Below are 12,229 nucleotides of genomic sequence, written 5' to 3'. Positions count from 1 at the left end.
GGCAGTTCAGATCCCTTTGTGGTCCTATATGAATTTTAAGATTTTTTTTTTCTATTTCTGTAAAAAAATGCCATTGGGATTTTGATAGAGATTGCACTGAATCTGTAGACTGCCTGGGTTAATATGGACATTTTAACAGTATTAAGTCTTTCAATCCATGAGCACAGACTGTCCTTCCATTTATTTGTGTCTTTAATTTCTTTCATCCTTTTTTTTGTAGTTTTCAGTATACAAGTCTTTCACCTCCTTGATTAAGTTTATTCCTAAGATTTTGTGCTTTTTGATACTATCATAAACAAGATTGTTTTCCCAATTTCCTTTTTGAATAGTTTGTTTTAGGTGTGTAGGAACACAGCAGATATTTTTACTGCTTCCTTTCTGATTTGGTTGTTTTTTCTTTCTTTTTCTTTTGTTTGCATAATTACTCTGGCTAAGATTTCCAGTACCTTGTTGAATACAAGTGATGAGAGTAGGCATCCTTGTCTTGTTCCTGGTCTTAGAAGAAAATATTTGTTTTTCATCATCCAATATGATGTTAGCTATGGTTATTCATATATGATCTTACTTACGGTGAGGCACATTTCTTCTATACCTAATTTGTTGAGAGCCCTTAACATGAAATGTTGTTGAATTTCATCAAATGGCTTTTCTGCATCTAATTAGATGATCATATGATTTTTCTCCTTTATTCTGTTAATGTGGTGTATCTCATTAATCGACTTGCACATACTGAACTGTCTTTGCCTCCCAGGGATAAATCCCTTTTATTCATGGTGAATGATCCTTCTAGTCCTGATATTTTGTTGAGGATTTTTACATCTGTGTTCATCAGGGATATTGACCTGTAGCTTTCTTGTGTCATAATGCATGTGTCTGGCTTTGGTATCAGGGTAATGCTGGCCTCATAAAATGAGTTTTCTGTCTTCAGGCGTTTGGAAAAATTTAAGCACATTAGAAGCATTGTTAATTCTTCTCACAATGTTTGGTAGAATTCAGCAATGAAGCCATCTAGTCCTGGCCTTTTTCATTGTTGGGAAGTTTTTGATTACTGATTAAATTTCCTTATTCATTTTTGGTTTGTTTAGATTTTCTGTTTCTTTATAATTCAGTCTTGGTAGGTTGTATTTTTCTAGGAATTTATTCATTTCTTCTTGATTATCCAATTTGCTGGCATAAAGTTGTTCATAATAGTCTCTTATGAGCCTTTTTTATTTCTGTGGCATTGGTTTTTACTTCTAGTTATAATGTCTTGTTCGTCTCATTTATTTGAGTCTTCTTTCTTTTTTTGTCAGTCTAGCTAAAGGTTTGTCAATTTTGTTCATCTTTTCATAAAACCGTCTTCATTTTGTTGATTTTTTTCTACTTTTTATTGCCTATTTTATTTATTTCTGTTCTAATCTTCATTATTTCCTTCCTTCTGCTAAGTTTGGGCCTAGTTAATTTGTCTTATTTCAGTTCTTTGAGGTGTAAATTGAGGTATTTTTGATACCTTTCTTTTTTCTAACGTAGGTGTTTATTGCTGTAAGTTTTCTTGTTAGTACTGCTTTTTCTGCATCCCATCATTTTGGGTATGTTATGTTTTCAATTTTATTTGTCTTGAAATATTTTCTAATTTCCCTTTTGATTTCTTCTTTAACCCATTGGTTGTTCAATAGTGTATTAATTTCCACATATTTGTGAATTTTCTAGTTTTCCCTCTGTTGATTTCTAATTGTATTTCTTTGTGATCTGAAAGGATACTTGGTCTGATTTCAGTTTTCCTAAATTTGTTATGACTTGTTTTGTGACCTAACATATAGTCTGTCCTTGAGAATGATCTGTGTGCACTTGAGGAAAATGTGTGTTCTGGTGCTGTTGGCTGGAATGTTCTGTATGTGTCTGTTACAGCCATTTCATCTGTAGCAGGGGTCCCCAGGCCCCAGGCCATGGACTGGTACCAGTCTGTGGTCTGTTAGGAACTTGGCTGCACAGCAGGAGGTGAGTGGTGGGTGAGCATTACTGCCTGAGTTCTGTCAGATCAGCCATGGCATTAGATTCTCATAGGAGCATGAACCCTATTGTGAACTGCGCATGTGAAGGCTCTAGGTTGCGTGCTCCTTATGAGAATCTAATGCCTTATGAAATACCCCCGGCATCCCCAGTCTGTGGAAAAATTGTCTTCCATGAAACCAGTGCCAAAAAGGTTGGGATCACTGATCTATAGTGTTCTTCCTTTGTTTTCTTACTGATTTCGGTCTGGATGGTCTATAAATTATTGGAAGTGGGGTTATTGAAGTTTCCTACTATTATTGTGTCATCTATTTTTTCCTTCAGATCTGTTTTATCTTTCTGATGAATTGGCCCTTTTATCATTATATAATGACCTTGTTTGTCCTTGTGACAATTTTTAACTTAAAGTGTATTTTGTCTGATATAAGTATGGCTACCTTTGCTGTCTTTTGGTTACCATTTGCATGGAATATCTTTATCCATTTCTTCACTATCAAACTATGTGTATGTCCTTAAATCTAAAGTGAGTATCTTGTAGACAAGTTACAGTTTGGTCTTTTTTTTTAATCCATTCAGCCATTTTGTGTCTTTTAACTGGGGAATGTATTAGTCTATTCTCACATTGCTATACTACCTAAGACTGTGTAATTTATAAAGAAAAGAGGTTTAATTGACCAACAGTTCCACATAACTGGGGAGACCTCAGGAGACTTACAATTACGGCGGAAGGCAAAGGGGAAGCAGTCACCTTCACAAGGTGACAAGAGAGCAAGAGAAAGGGCAAGGAAGTGCCACACTTTAAGCCATCAGCTCTTGTGAGAACTCCCTCACTATTACGAGAACAGCCTGGGGAAACTGCCCCCATGATCCAGTCACCTCTCACCAGGTCTCTCCCTCAATATGTGGGGATTAAAATTTGAGATGAGATTTGGGTGCAGGAAGCTGTCCACCCCTTTTCCTTTGTTCTTAACTGCCCTTAGTCATCTGAACCCTGCTGGTTTTGTTAGTATTCCATGTGAGTTGAGACGGAAATCAGCCCCTAGGGCAGCACACCGAAAAAGCCAAATGTTGGATGCACACTCTGTTCTCTTCCTCCGAGGGAGAAGTCCTAGGCCAAGGTGATTTCTCTTGGTGCTGAGCTGTGCCGGCTTTGGGGAGGGGCTAACCTGGGTAAAATGTCCTTCTAACCTGTTGCAGTGCAACTCTTCTTGGTTTTGTTCTTGTCCGGAGTATGACAATCTCTTAATTGGTTTCTGGACTTTTCATGAGGTATTTTTGTCTATGTGTCCTTGTTAAATCAATGTTTCTGAGAAGCTGTGAGAGCTGGACCTTCTTCTAGTTCAGTTTTGACCTTAACTATTCATTTGGTCTCAAGCTGCTGCTTTTTATTCTTTTCATTTTAACCATAGCCATGCATTTCTATTATTAAATACAGTAATTCCTCAAACGTGCCAGCTTCTTTCATACCTCTGCTTTCTACCCAGAACATCTTTTCTTACTCTTTGGATCACTCAGGGTTCACTAAAAATCAGAAAAACATATAAAATGTCATTTGTTAGAAGAGTGATTAAAAGCATGGACTCTAGAGCTAGGTTTGAGTCTTGCCTAGGTTTGAGTTTCGTCATTGCCATTTGTTAGCTACTTGACTTTTGGCAAATTACTTATCTGTGCCTCAGTTTATTCACTTATTAAAATGGAGATGAGCTGTGTCTAATCTCACTGGGTTGTTACTAGGATTAAATGAGTTAATCTATGTCAAGTTCTTATGACAATGCCCAGCACATAGTAATTTTTAGATTTGAAAAAAATTAAGAGTGTAGGTCACAGAGGCATTGGGGGAACAAACTAGGGCAGTTGTGAAGGTCTCAGTGGCAAGATGCACAGGCCGTCTGTTTGCCATCAAATGACTTGACTCCAGCTGCTTACTTTCCTTTTAGTTTTCCCTCCAGATTTAGATTTCTAAAAGAGAACATCTGATTGACTGAGTTTGGGTCAAATGCCCATCCCTTAAGGGCAGTTAATGAAGTGGTGTCAGGCCAAGTAAAAAGCAGCTTCCCACTGTACTGTCCACTGAATGGACAGACTCAGCTCATACTGCATTTCCTGTGTCTTCCCTAATTGTCCCCATCAGGGTCCCTGTGCTTGTCATGTCTTACCCAATCTCTGGTGGAGCCTTGACAACAAGGTTGTAGTCAAGGCTCCACCAGAGATTGGGTAAGATATGACAAGTGTCACATCATTCGTTGTGTCAATAAATCTGTCTCTGCTCCTCAGTTGGTAAGCTCTCCAGAGTCAGACCCAGCTGCCTGTTTTTCTGAACTTAGTACAGGACCTGCCAAAGAGTAGACATTTAATAAAGATTGAAAAATTCCCCCAAATTCAACCTCCCTATACTCCCCGGCTTGATTTTCTTCTGAGGCTGGCTCCCATTGATGCCTTGTACTTTCTAGACAAATAATATCAAGCTAAGTGGTAATTAAAACTCCAGAAACAGGCCCAGAGGAATTAAGAGAGTAAGTACTGGGCAGGTAAGAGTCTTTCATGTGACTCTAGGCAATCCAAGAGATAACTTGTTCCAACAAAATTGTTATGTTGGAAATAGGTGGGGGGATAACAAAGGTAACAAAGGCTGAGACATTTAATAAAATGGCAGTAGTAGAATTAGTACAGGAGGAGAATCATGAATGTCTTTTTGTCTGTCTATTCTGCTTTCATTTAACCTAGTGGTTCTCAAACAGGGATGATTTTGCCTCCCAGGAGATATTTGGCAATGTATGGAGACGGTTTTTAGTTGTCACAACAGAAGGGAGGTATGTGCTACTGGCCTCTGGTGGATAGAGGCCGGGGTGTCACTAACATCCTACTATGTGCAAGATAACCCCTCACAATAAGGAATTATTCAGCCCCAGATGTCAGTAGTGCTGAGATTGAGAAACCCTTACCTAATTCTAAGCCTCACACCTCAACATTTCTCCAAAGGAGAAGTAGGGGCAATATGGCAGATACAGCAAGATTATTTAGTCACCATTTCCTGAATGCTCATGAATGTACAGTTGCCTGGATTTGGTATTTTGAGGGCTATAAAAAAAGAAGTTTGTATTCCCTGTTCTTCCTAGACCACTTATGAAAACAACTCTCTTGTATATCCAGAGGAAGGCAGTACATGGTGGGCACCAAGTAAGTGCTTTATGGAGGAAGGAGAAAGGAAGATGGCAACTTAGGCTGGAGTGGCAAAGGTTTTGGAAGCAGAATAACTCAAAGTATTTGGGAAGAGAATTGACTAGAAGAGATGGATTAGATAGGAGAGTGGTAGGAAATCTGGCTTAGCTTATTGTATATCCACATGCTATACATTAATCGTTATTTCATTTTTGATGGCCCATGGCGGAGAGGGTGTGTTAAATCCAGAGTATCTTGCTGGGCTTGGAACCCAAGGAAGAAATATTTAACATTTAAGCTCTGTTGTTTTGGTCCTTTAGTTTCTTCTCTTCTTAATCTGTATTTATCACCTTATGGTTAATCCCACATTTCCATCTGTGGTCGTTAGTGTGCTCCTGAACTCCAGACCTGAGTCTCTGTGGGTTGCATATAGTCACTGCACATCCCAAAAGTGTCTCAAGTTCAGTAATTCTGGAAGTCAGCTCATTTTTCTTGACTCATCCTTTTCCAATGACAAGTTCCTCCTCCTGTCTTCCTCATCTAAGTTTATTTGTTTGTTTAGTCAACATTTGCCAAGCATCTGGACACTTAGGAGAAAGAGGGATAAGACAGTCCTTCTTGCCAGAGGATTCTGTGTAATGGGTAAGGTAGATATGTAAATTGGCAATTAAATATAGCATGAAAATTCGAGTGATCTAGCATATTAGTCTGTTTTCATGCAGCTGATAAAGACATACTCAAGACTGGGCAATGTACAAAAGAAAGAGGTTTAATGGACTCACAGTTCCACATGGCTGGGGAGGTCCCACAATCATGGCAGAAGGTAAAAGGCACTTCTCACAGGGCAGCAGAGAGAGAGCCAAGCAAAAGGGGTTTCCCCTTATAAAACTATCAGATCTTGTGAGACTTATTGACTACCACAAGAAGAGTATGGGGGAAACCATCCCCATGATTCAACTGTCTCCCACTGGGTCCCTCACAACGCAAGGGAATTATGGGAGCTGCAATTCAAGATGAGATTTGGGTGGGGACACAGCCAAACCATATCATCTAGGATATTTGGAAATAGAGGAGGGATATATCAGGATGCCAGCCTGGTGAAGAGGAGGGCCAGGGGATATCAGGCAGTGTTGCCTGGAGGAGATGGTATCTGAACTGATCTTAAAAGATGAAGAGATGGGGGTTTACCATGGAAAGATAAGCAGGAATGAATATTCCAAGTGAAAGGCCCTGTATACGCAAGGCCTGGAGGAAGAAAACAGCAGAGCATGTGCAGGGAACAGCACGCAGCATGAGGTACAGGGTGAGGAGTGGGGCAAGAGAAGACCAGAGAGGGGATCACTACCCAGGCTCCCAACTTCCTCATCCACACCATCCCCTGCCCCCGCATCCCACTGCATGTTCCAAAAGCAATCAGTTACCAATTTCAGAAGTGCTTCCTTGCTGTTGCATGTATGATCTGTTATATTCCTCCCATTTCTTCGTAATTCCTACAGTTTTCCTGGCCTTATCATAGCCCTTCATCCTCCCCAACCCTTCTACCCCTACCCATGGACCTCTCAGTTGATTTCAGTCTCAATGTTAACAAGAGCTTGCGTCCAGGCATATTTGCCCTGGCTGTTAAGAATCACTCCTCTGTACCTTCATCTCACCAATTGCTCACTATCAGGCAAGTAGCATGCACTTTCAGGGATCTACTCAGATCTTCCCTTATTCCATCTTTTCCACCTATTCAACTTCTTCTCCCAAAAGCTTCTGTTTATTTTCTTTGCGAGATCACAGTACTTTGCGTGTATTTCTTTTCTTATATAACTATATGTATCATATGCCCTGAGAGTCAGATTGGCATGTGTTCAAAGGTAGCTACCATTTATTAGTGATGTCACTGTGGCCCAGTGACTGCACCTGATTTTGATCTTTTCTGCCTTTATTTGTGCTTAACCACATTGTTATACTGTGTAACATTAGTTAGCTCTGGGTGGTAGGATTAAGCTTGCAGTTCTTTTAACCCATAGTATTGAGAGCTAGATAATTTTAGTTGGTTATAAAACTGTAGTGGTGGTTCAGGCATTATAGAAAACCTAGCATAATTATGAAAAGGTTCTGGAGCCTGACACCTTGTGTTCTAATACTGCCTTTGCTACTTCCTTGTCTGTGTGTTCTTAGACAAGTTACTCAACTTCTAAGCCTGTTTACCCATTTTTTTAAATGAGGAGAATGATAGTAATACCCATAGAGTTTTTTAGTGTGAGTTAAGTGAGTTAAAGTCTATAAAATGTTTCTCGTGCAAGACATATAGCAATAGCCAATGTTTATTGAATGGATACACTTATTATGAGATAACCAACTGTCCAGAACGATGTATGGATACTCACTTGCAAGCCTGATTTTCTTATCTCTTTTCTCTGGAATCCTTAAAGATATTGGCCTTCTGTATATGTTGGGAAACTGACTTTTCTTTGTTCCCCAGACAGTTCCTGGAAGTTATGGCTAGTGCTCTGACTGGTTATCTTCACTCTGTTTCTTCTGGAAACTTATTGGATGCAGTGTATTCATTTTGCTTGATGAATTACTTTCCCCTGGCTCCTTTTAATCAGCTTCTGCAGAAAGACATCGTCAGTGAGCTGCTGACATCAGGTAGGATGTTATTGCAGAATTGTGACCAAAATAAGACACTACCACTAGCTACCATATGACTCTGAATGGGGTCCTAGTTGGAGCATTGTTAGTTGAAATTTGCAGAGCAGGTGTTACTGTGGAAAGGGCTGATAAAGGTGAAGTCGAAGGATAGTGCTTCAAAGCAACAAACCTACAGACCCTTCTTTAATGACAAGTCCTACATGTAGAAAAAAATAATAAGAAATGCATCATTATTCCTTTTATTTACACTCTATCAATCTATACAAAGGCTAACTGTTCAGGTTGTTCTTTATGCTTTGATCAGAGCTGTTGGTAATTCCTAATCCTTTCTTACCACATTTGAAGCCAACCTAAGTCAACTTTTGCAGCTGCAAACACTTAGTCACTCCTGGCCTGTGATGAGGGAACACCTGTTAGATCAAGAAACCAACTAGCCACCAAATTAATTAGTTCATTTACTCTTGGAACCAAATTAGCTGTTGACTTTTAGTCTTTAATATTAAATAAGGCAAAGCAATATCCAGGTAGATGTACAAAATTTGAGGATGTGTCTGAGAACAGAGTAGTTCAGAATTAAAAAAAAAAAAAGTTATAAAATTCCAAAGTTGAGTTGTGAAGAGTCAGTCAGTACCACGTGCTGATTTTCCAAGGAGTGTAATAATGGAGAAACAGCCTTGAACCCCGAAAACCTGGATTGTAGTTCCAACTTTGCCTTAACTAATCACAAGTCTTTTTAACATTCCTGGACATTTCCTTATCTATAAATTGAGGAGTTTAGACTGAATGACCCCTAAAGATATTTGAGGCCTTAAAACATTATCAAGTACAGGGCTTTGACTTAGACCCTGTGGAAACCAGGGAGACACAGAAAGGGTCCTTGTGATAAGAAAGAGATCATTAGAAATACAAGTGCATTTATATATATTTATTTATTTATTTATTATTTTATATCTATTACTAAATATATATTAATATAGTTTTTTAATGTTGCATTTATTTCTTCTTAATGATATACTCTCTTTTTTATCTTTTAGATGACATGAAGAAGAATGTTCACAAGCTGCATATTTTGGATACTTGTCTAAAACTTGATGATACTGTTTATCTTAAGGACATAGCCTTGTCACTCCCACAGCTTCCGCGGGAGCTGCCACCGTCACATCCAAAAACAAAGGTGGCAGAGGTGCTGAGCAGCCTTCTGGGAGGTGAAGGACACTTCTCAAAAGATGTGCACTTGCCACACAATTATCATATTGGTATGGGACATTATATGATTTCGTTTCATTTTATTGTATTTATTTTCCCTTTGTTTTCAGATAAAAAAATAGGTATTTGAGGCAGCAGTTTAGTGTAGTGCAGCATTGCCTGTGGAACTGGCCTGATTCTTGCCTCATAAAATTCTTGTGACCAATAAATGAAATTCTACACATTTTTATGTGTCTAAAATCCCGAGACTAGTATCTGCCACATGGTTAGCTCTCAATATGTTTTCTCCTGCTCTTGTCATTATTGGTAGTACTATTAAACATTTTGAAACAGAAAATCACTTGGGGCTGATCGTGGTGGCACACACGGTAGCATGTGGAGAGGCTGAGGCAGGTGGATCACTGGAGCTCAGGAGTTCGAGACCAGCCTGACCAACATGGTAAAATCCTGTCTCTACCAAAAAAATACAAAAATTAGATGGGCGTGATGGCATGTCCCTGTAGCCCCAGCTACTCAAGAGGCTGGGGTGGAAGAATTGCTTGAACCTGGGAAGTTGCTGCAGTGAGCTGAGATCACACTACTGCACTCCAGCCTGGATGACAGAGTGAGACCGCATCTCAGAAAAAAAAAAAAAAGAAAGTCACTTGGAGCAATGTTTGAAAAATTAATATCAATTCTTTCCTTTCAGATTTTGAAATCAGAGTGGACACTAACAGGAATCAAGTGCTTCCATTTTCTGATGTGGATACAGCTTCTGCTACAGATGTTCAAAGGTTGCTTACATATATTTCATTTGCTGGGTTTTCCAAATTTAAATCCTAATTATAAGACTTGATATTAAATAGCGGTAGTAAAGCTAAGACTTGATGTTTGTATGGAACCTGCAGCACACCAAGAGACTTCTCATCCATCAGTGTATTCCTTAGAAAGTGTCAATGTGGACATTATGGTTGAATACAGTGGACTTCAGTGGGACCATTTAATGAGACAGACTTTTTAAAATTAAGTTTTGAAGCTACAGTTCAATAAAACAATATTAATATAATTGAAACTATCAATGCACTGTAAACTTTGGACAAGATAATATAATAGTGATCATAAAGAATAAAGACTTGAGGCTTCTACAAAAATACCCAATCAATATTTTGCTCTACCACCAAGACTTTTCCAGAGGTAGAGAAACTGTAGTTTTTCAATTAAACTGTATTTCTATGGGTCAGAGCACATTGAAGCTAATCCTAAGTTGTTTCCTTGGCTCACACATTACAAATAGAGTGTCTCTGGGGAGAAATCGGATGCTATACCATGAGAGAACATCCTGCCTCTTCAGTAGATGCCTAAGATCATGCCATCATTGCACACACCCGTGGGTCAGTTACCCTTTATGTAAAGGCTCTGCTACGTGGATCCTGACCCCAAGGGACTTAGATCTCCTGTTACTCCACTGGACACACCCACACATAAGTACGATAGAAACATACAGAAAAAAATCTGTAGGATCCAAACTCTTAATCTGCCCATCCGTCTTCGTTCACACACAGTTCTGTGACTCACCTCTTTCTGAATGCATCTAGCTTATTTCTTGGCCATCTTTTCAACTGCTGTCTTTCCTATCAATGCTTCCCATCTCCCCTCAGAAGAGGCTTTCTCTCTGACCTCATTCCAAGATCACTTTTCTTTTTCAGGTACTCCACTATTCTGGCATAATAAAATAACAGTTGTTCTCAGCATAAAGTCATGAGAAGTGAAGAATGTGAGCATTCCTTTAAAGACATAAAATTTGTCATATAACAGCCAGAGTATAGGTGAAGGCAGTAAGGATATAAATGTCTTTTTTTTCTCCCAGTGAACTAAGTATTTCCAAAATGCCAGGAACAATGAAAAAACAAATTACACCTTCCACATTTTTGTTATATTTACAGATTTTATTTTTTTAACAGTCTTGCCTTTCTCTTGGTGTTTTCTTTCTTGTATTTAAACTCCTAATTCTGTTTTTTAAATACTGCTTTCTCTGAGAGATAATATATGCACGAAGAGCATTTACTATTTGGTATTATTTACACCATTACTACTACTGGTAGAATAAATAATTATACTGAGATCAGAAATCAGCACTGCATAGAAAACCCTTAAAATTGGTGCTTTCATATCTGAAAATTTTCCGCTTCAAAAATGTAGCCATCCTTAAAGGGAACTGAGAGGTAACTGTGTACAATGTTGTATATTTTTGGTTTATAAAGTAGCCTTGTATAGTGGAATATCTGCAGAGGCCAAGTAAGAGAAGTGAAGGACTAAGACAGGAATATCGAGGATTGTGGTCAGTGGAGAGCTCAATTGGCAATCTCCAAAGAACAGGAATGCAGCAAGACTAAAAGGTAATATCGATAACTGTTCTTGTTTTGTTTATTTTTGTTTTCAGAGTAGCTGTGCTATGTGTTTCTAGATCTGCTTATTGTTTGGGTTCAAGCCATCCCAGAGGATTCCTTGCTATGAAAATGCGGCATTTGAATGCAATGGGTTTTCATGTGATCTTGGTAAGAAAAAAATGCAAATGAAATATTCTTTAATTGCTGATGTACATTCTAACAGCTGCCAGGAATCCTGTGGTTGAGACTGGTTACTAGGATTAGAGGAATTGTCAGCATTATTGGAATAAGTGCTTTAGTTACTGTTTCTTTGAAATAGAACTTTGCTAGTACACTATTTGGGTTCTGCTCAGCTGATTACTGGCATCATTAGAGCTTTTACAAATGTTGTTTTGGTCAGCTTTAATCCTTTTCTGCTAAGAGGAAGAATGCAAATAATATATTTTCATATTTAAGACACACAAAACCATATTTAATTTCCAGGTTATCTTGAATAAGGGAAGGAAAGATGTTAAACCTTTGTTTTCATGGCCTGTGTGAAGCTTTTACGGGATGTTGTTGCCAGAAAAGGCTGGATGGTTCTAAGAGGATGGGTCTTTCTCTTCCCTCTTATGCTTCAATTTTATTTTGTACACCACAGCTTCTCTTGAACAGCCTCTTCAGATCTGTTTCTAGGTAGCAGGAACCTTACAAATACATTTATATATATGTTACTGTTGGAATCTATCTAAATGCCACTCATTTGGTCCTGCGCATAATGTAAGATGTAAACATCCAAATCTTCTATTATTATACTTCAGTATCTAGAAATGGATTACGTGTGGACTATTGAGATTAAGATGACTCCTTTCTCTTAGTGGGCTACTATT

At 38.6% G+C, this 12,229-nt stretch overlaps 1 protein-coding gene across 4 annotated transcripts in view; it reads left to right on the top strand.

Moving 5' to 3' along the window:
- FASTKD2 (FAST kinase domains 2) overlaps positions 1–12,229 on the top strand; it is a 73,684-nt gene that overhangs the window by 10,858 nt on the left and 50,597 nt on the right. For all 4 annotated transcript variants that reach the window (XM_033230544.1, XM_033230542.1, XM_033230545.1 and 1 more), the window contains 4 exons: positions 7,619–7,785; positions 8,823–9,044; positions 9,683–9,767; positions 11,414–11,528. In XM_033230544.1, coding sequence (XP_033086435.1) covers positions 7,619–7,785; positions 8,823–9,044; positions 9,683–9,767; positions 11,414–11,528 — 589 coding nt within the window. The remainder of the gene's footprint in view (positions 1–7,618; positions 7,786–8,822; positions 9,045–9,682; positions 9,768–11,413; positions 11,529–12,229) is intronic.

This window comes from Trachypithecus francoisi, unplaced genomic scaffold, assembly GCF_009764315.1.
Source record: "Trachypithecus francoisi isolate TF-2019V2 unplaced genomic scaffold, Tfra_2.0 Lachesis_group13, whole genome shotgun sequence".
NCBI lineage: Eukaryota > Metazoa > Chordata > Mammalia > Primates > Cercopithecidae > Trachypithecus > Trachypithecus francoisi.
The sequence above is the reverse complement of the archived record's forward strand: the minus strand, read 5'-3'. Positions and strand labels throughout refer to the sequence as shown.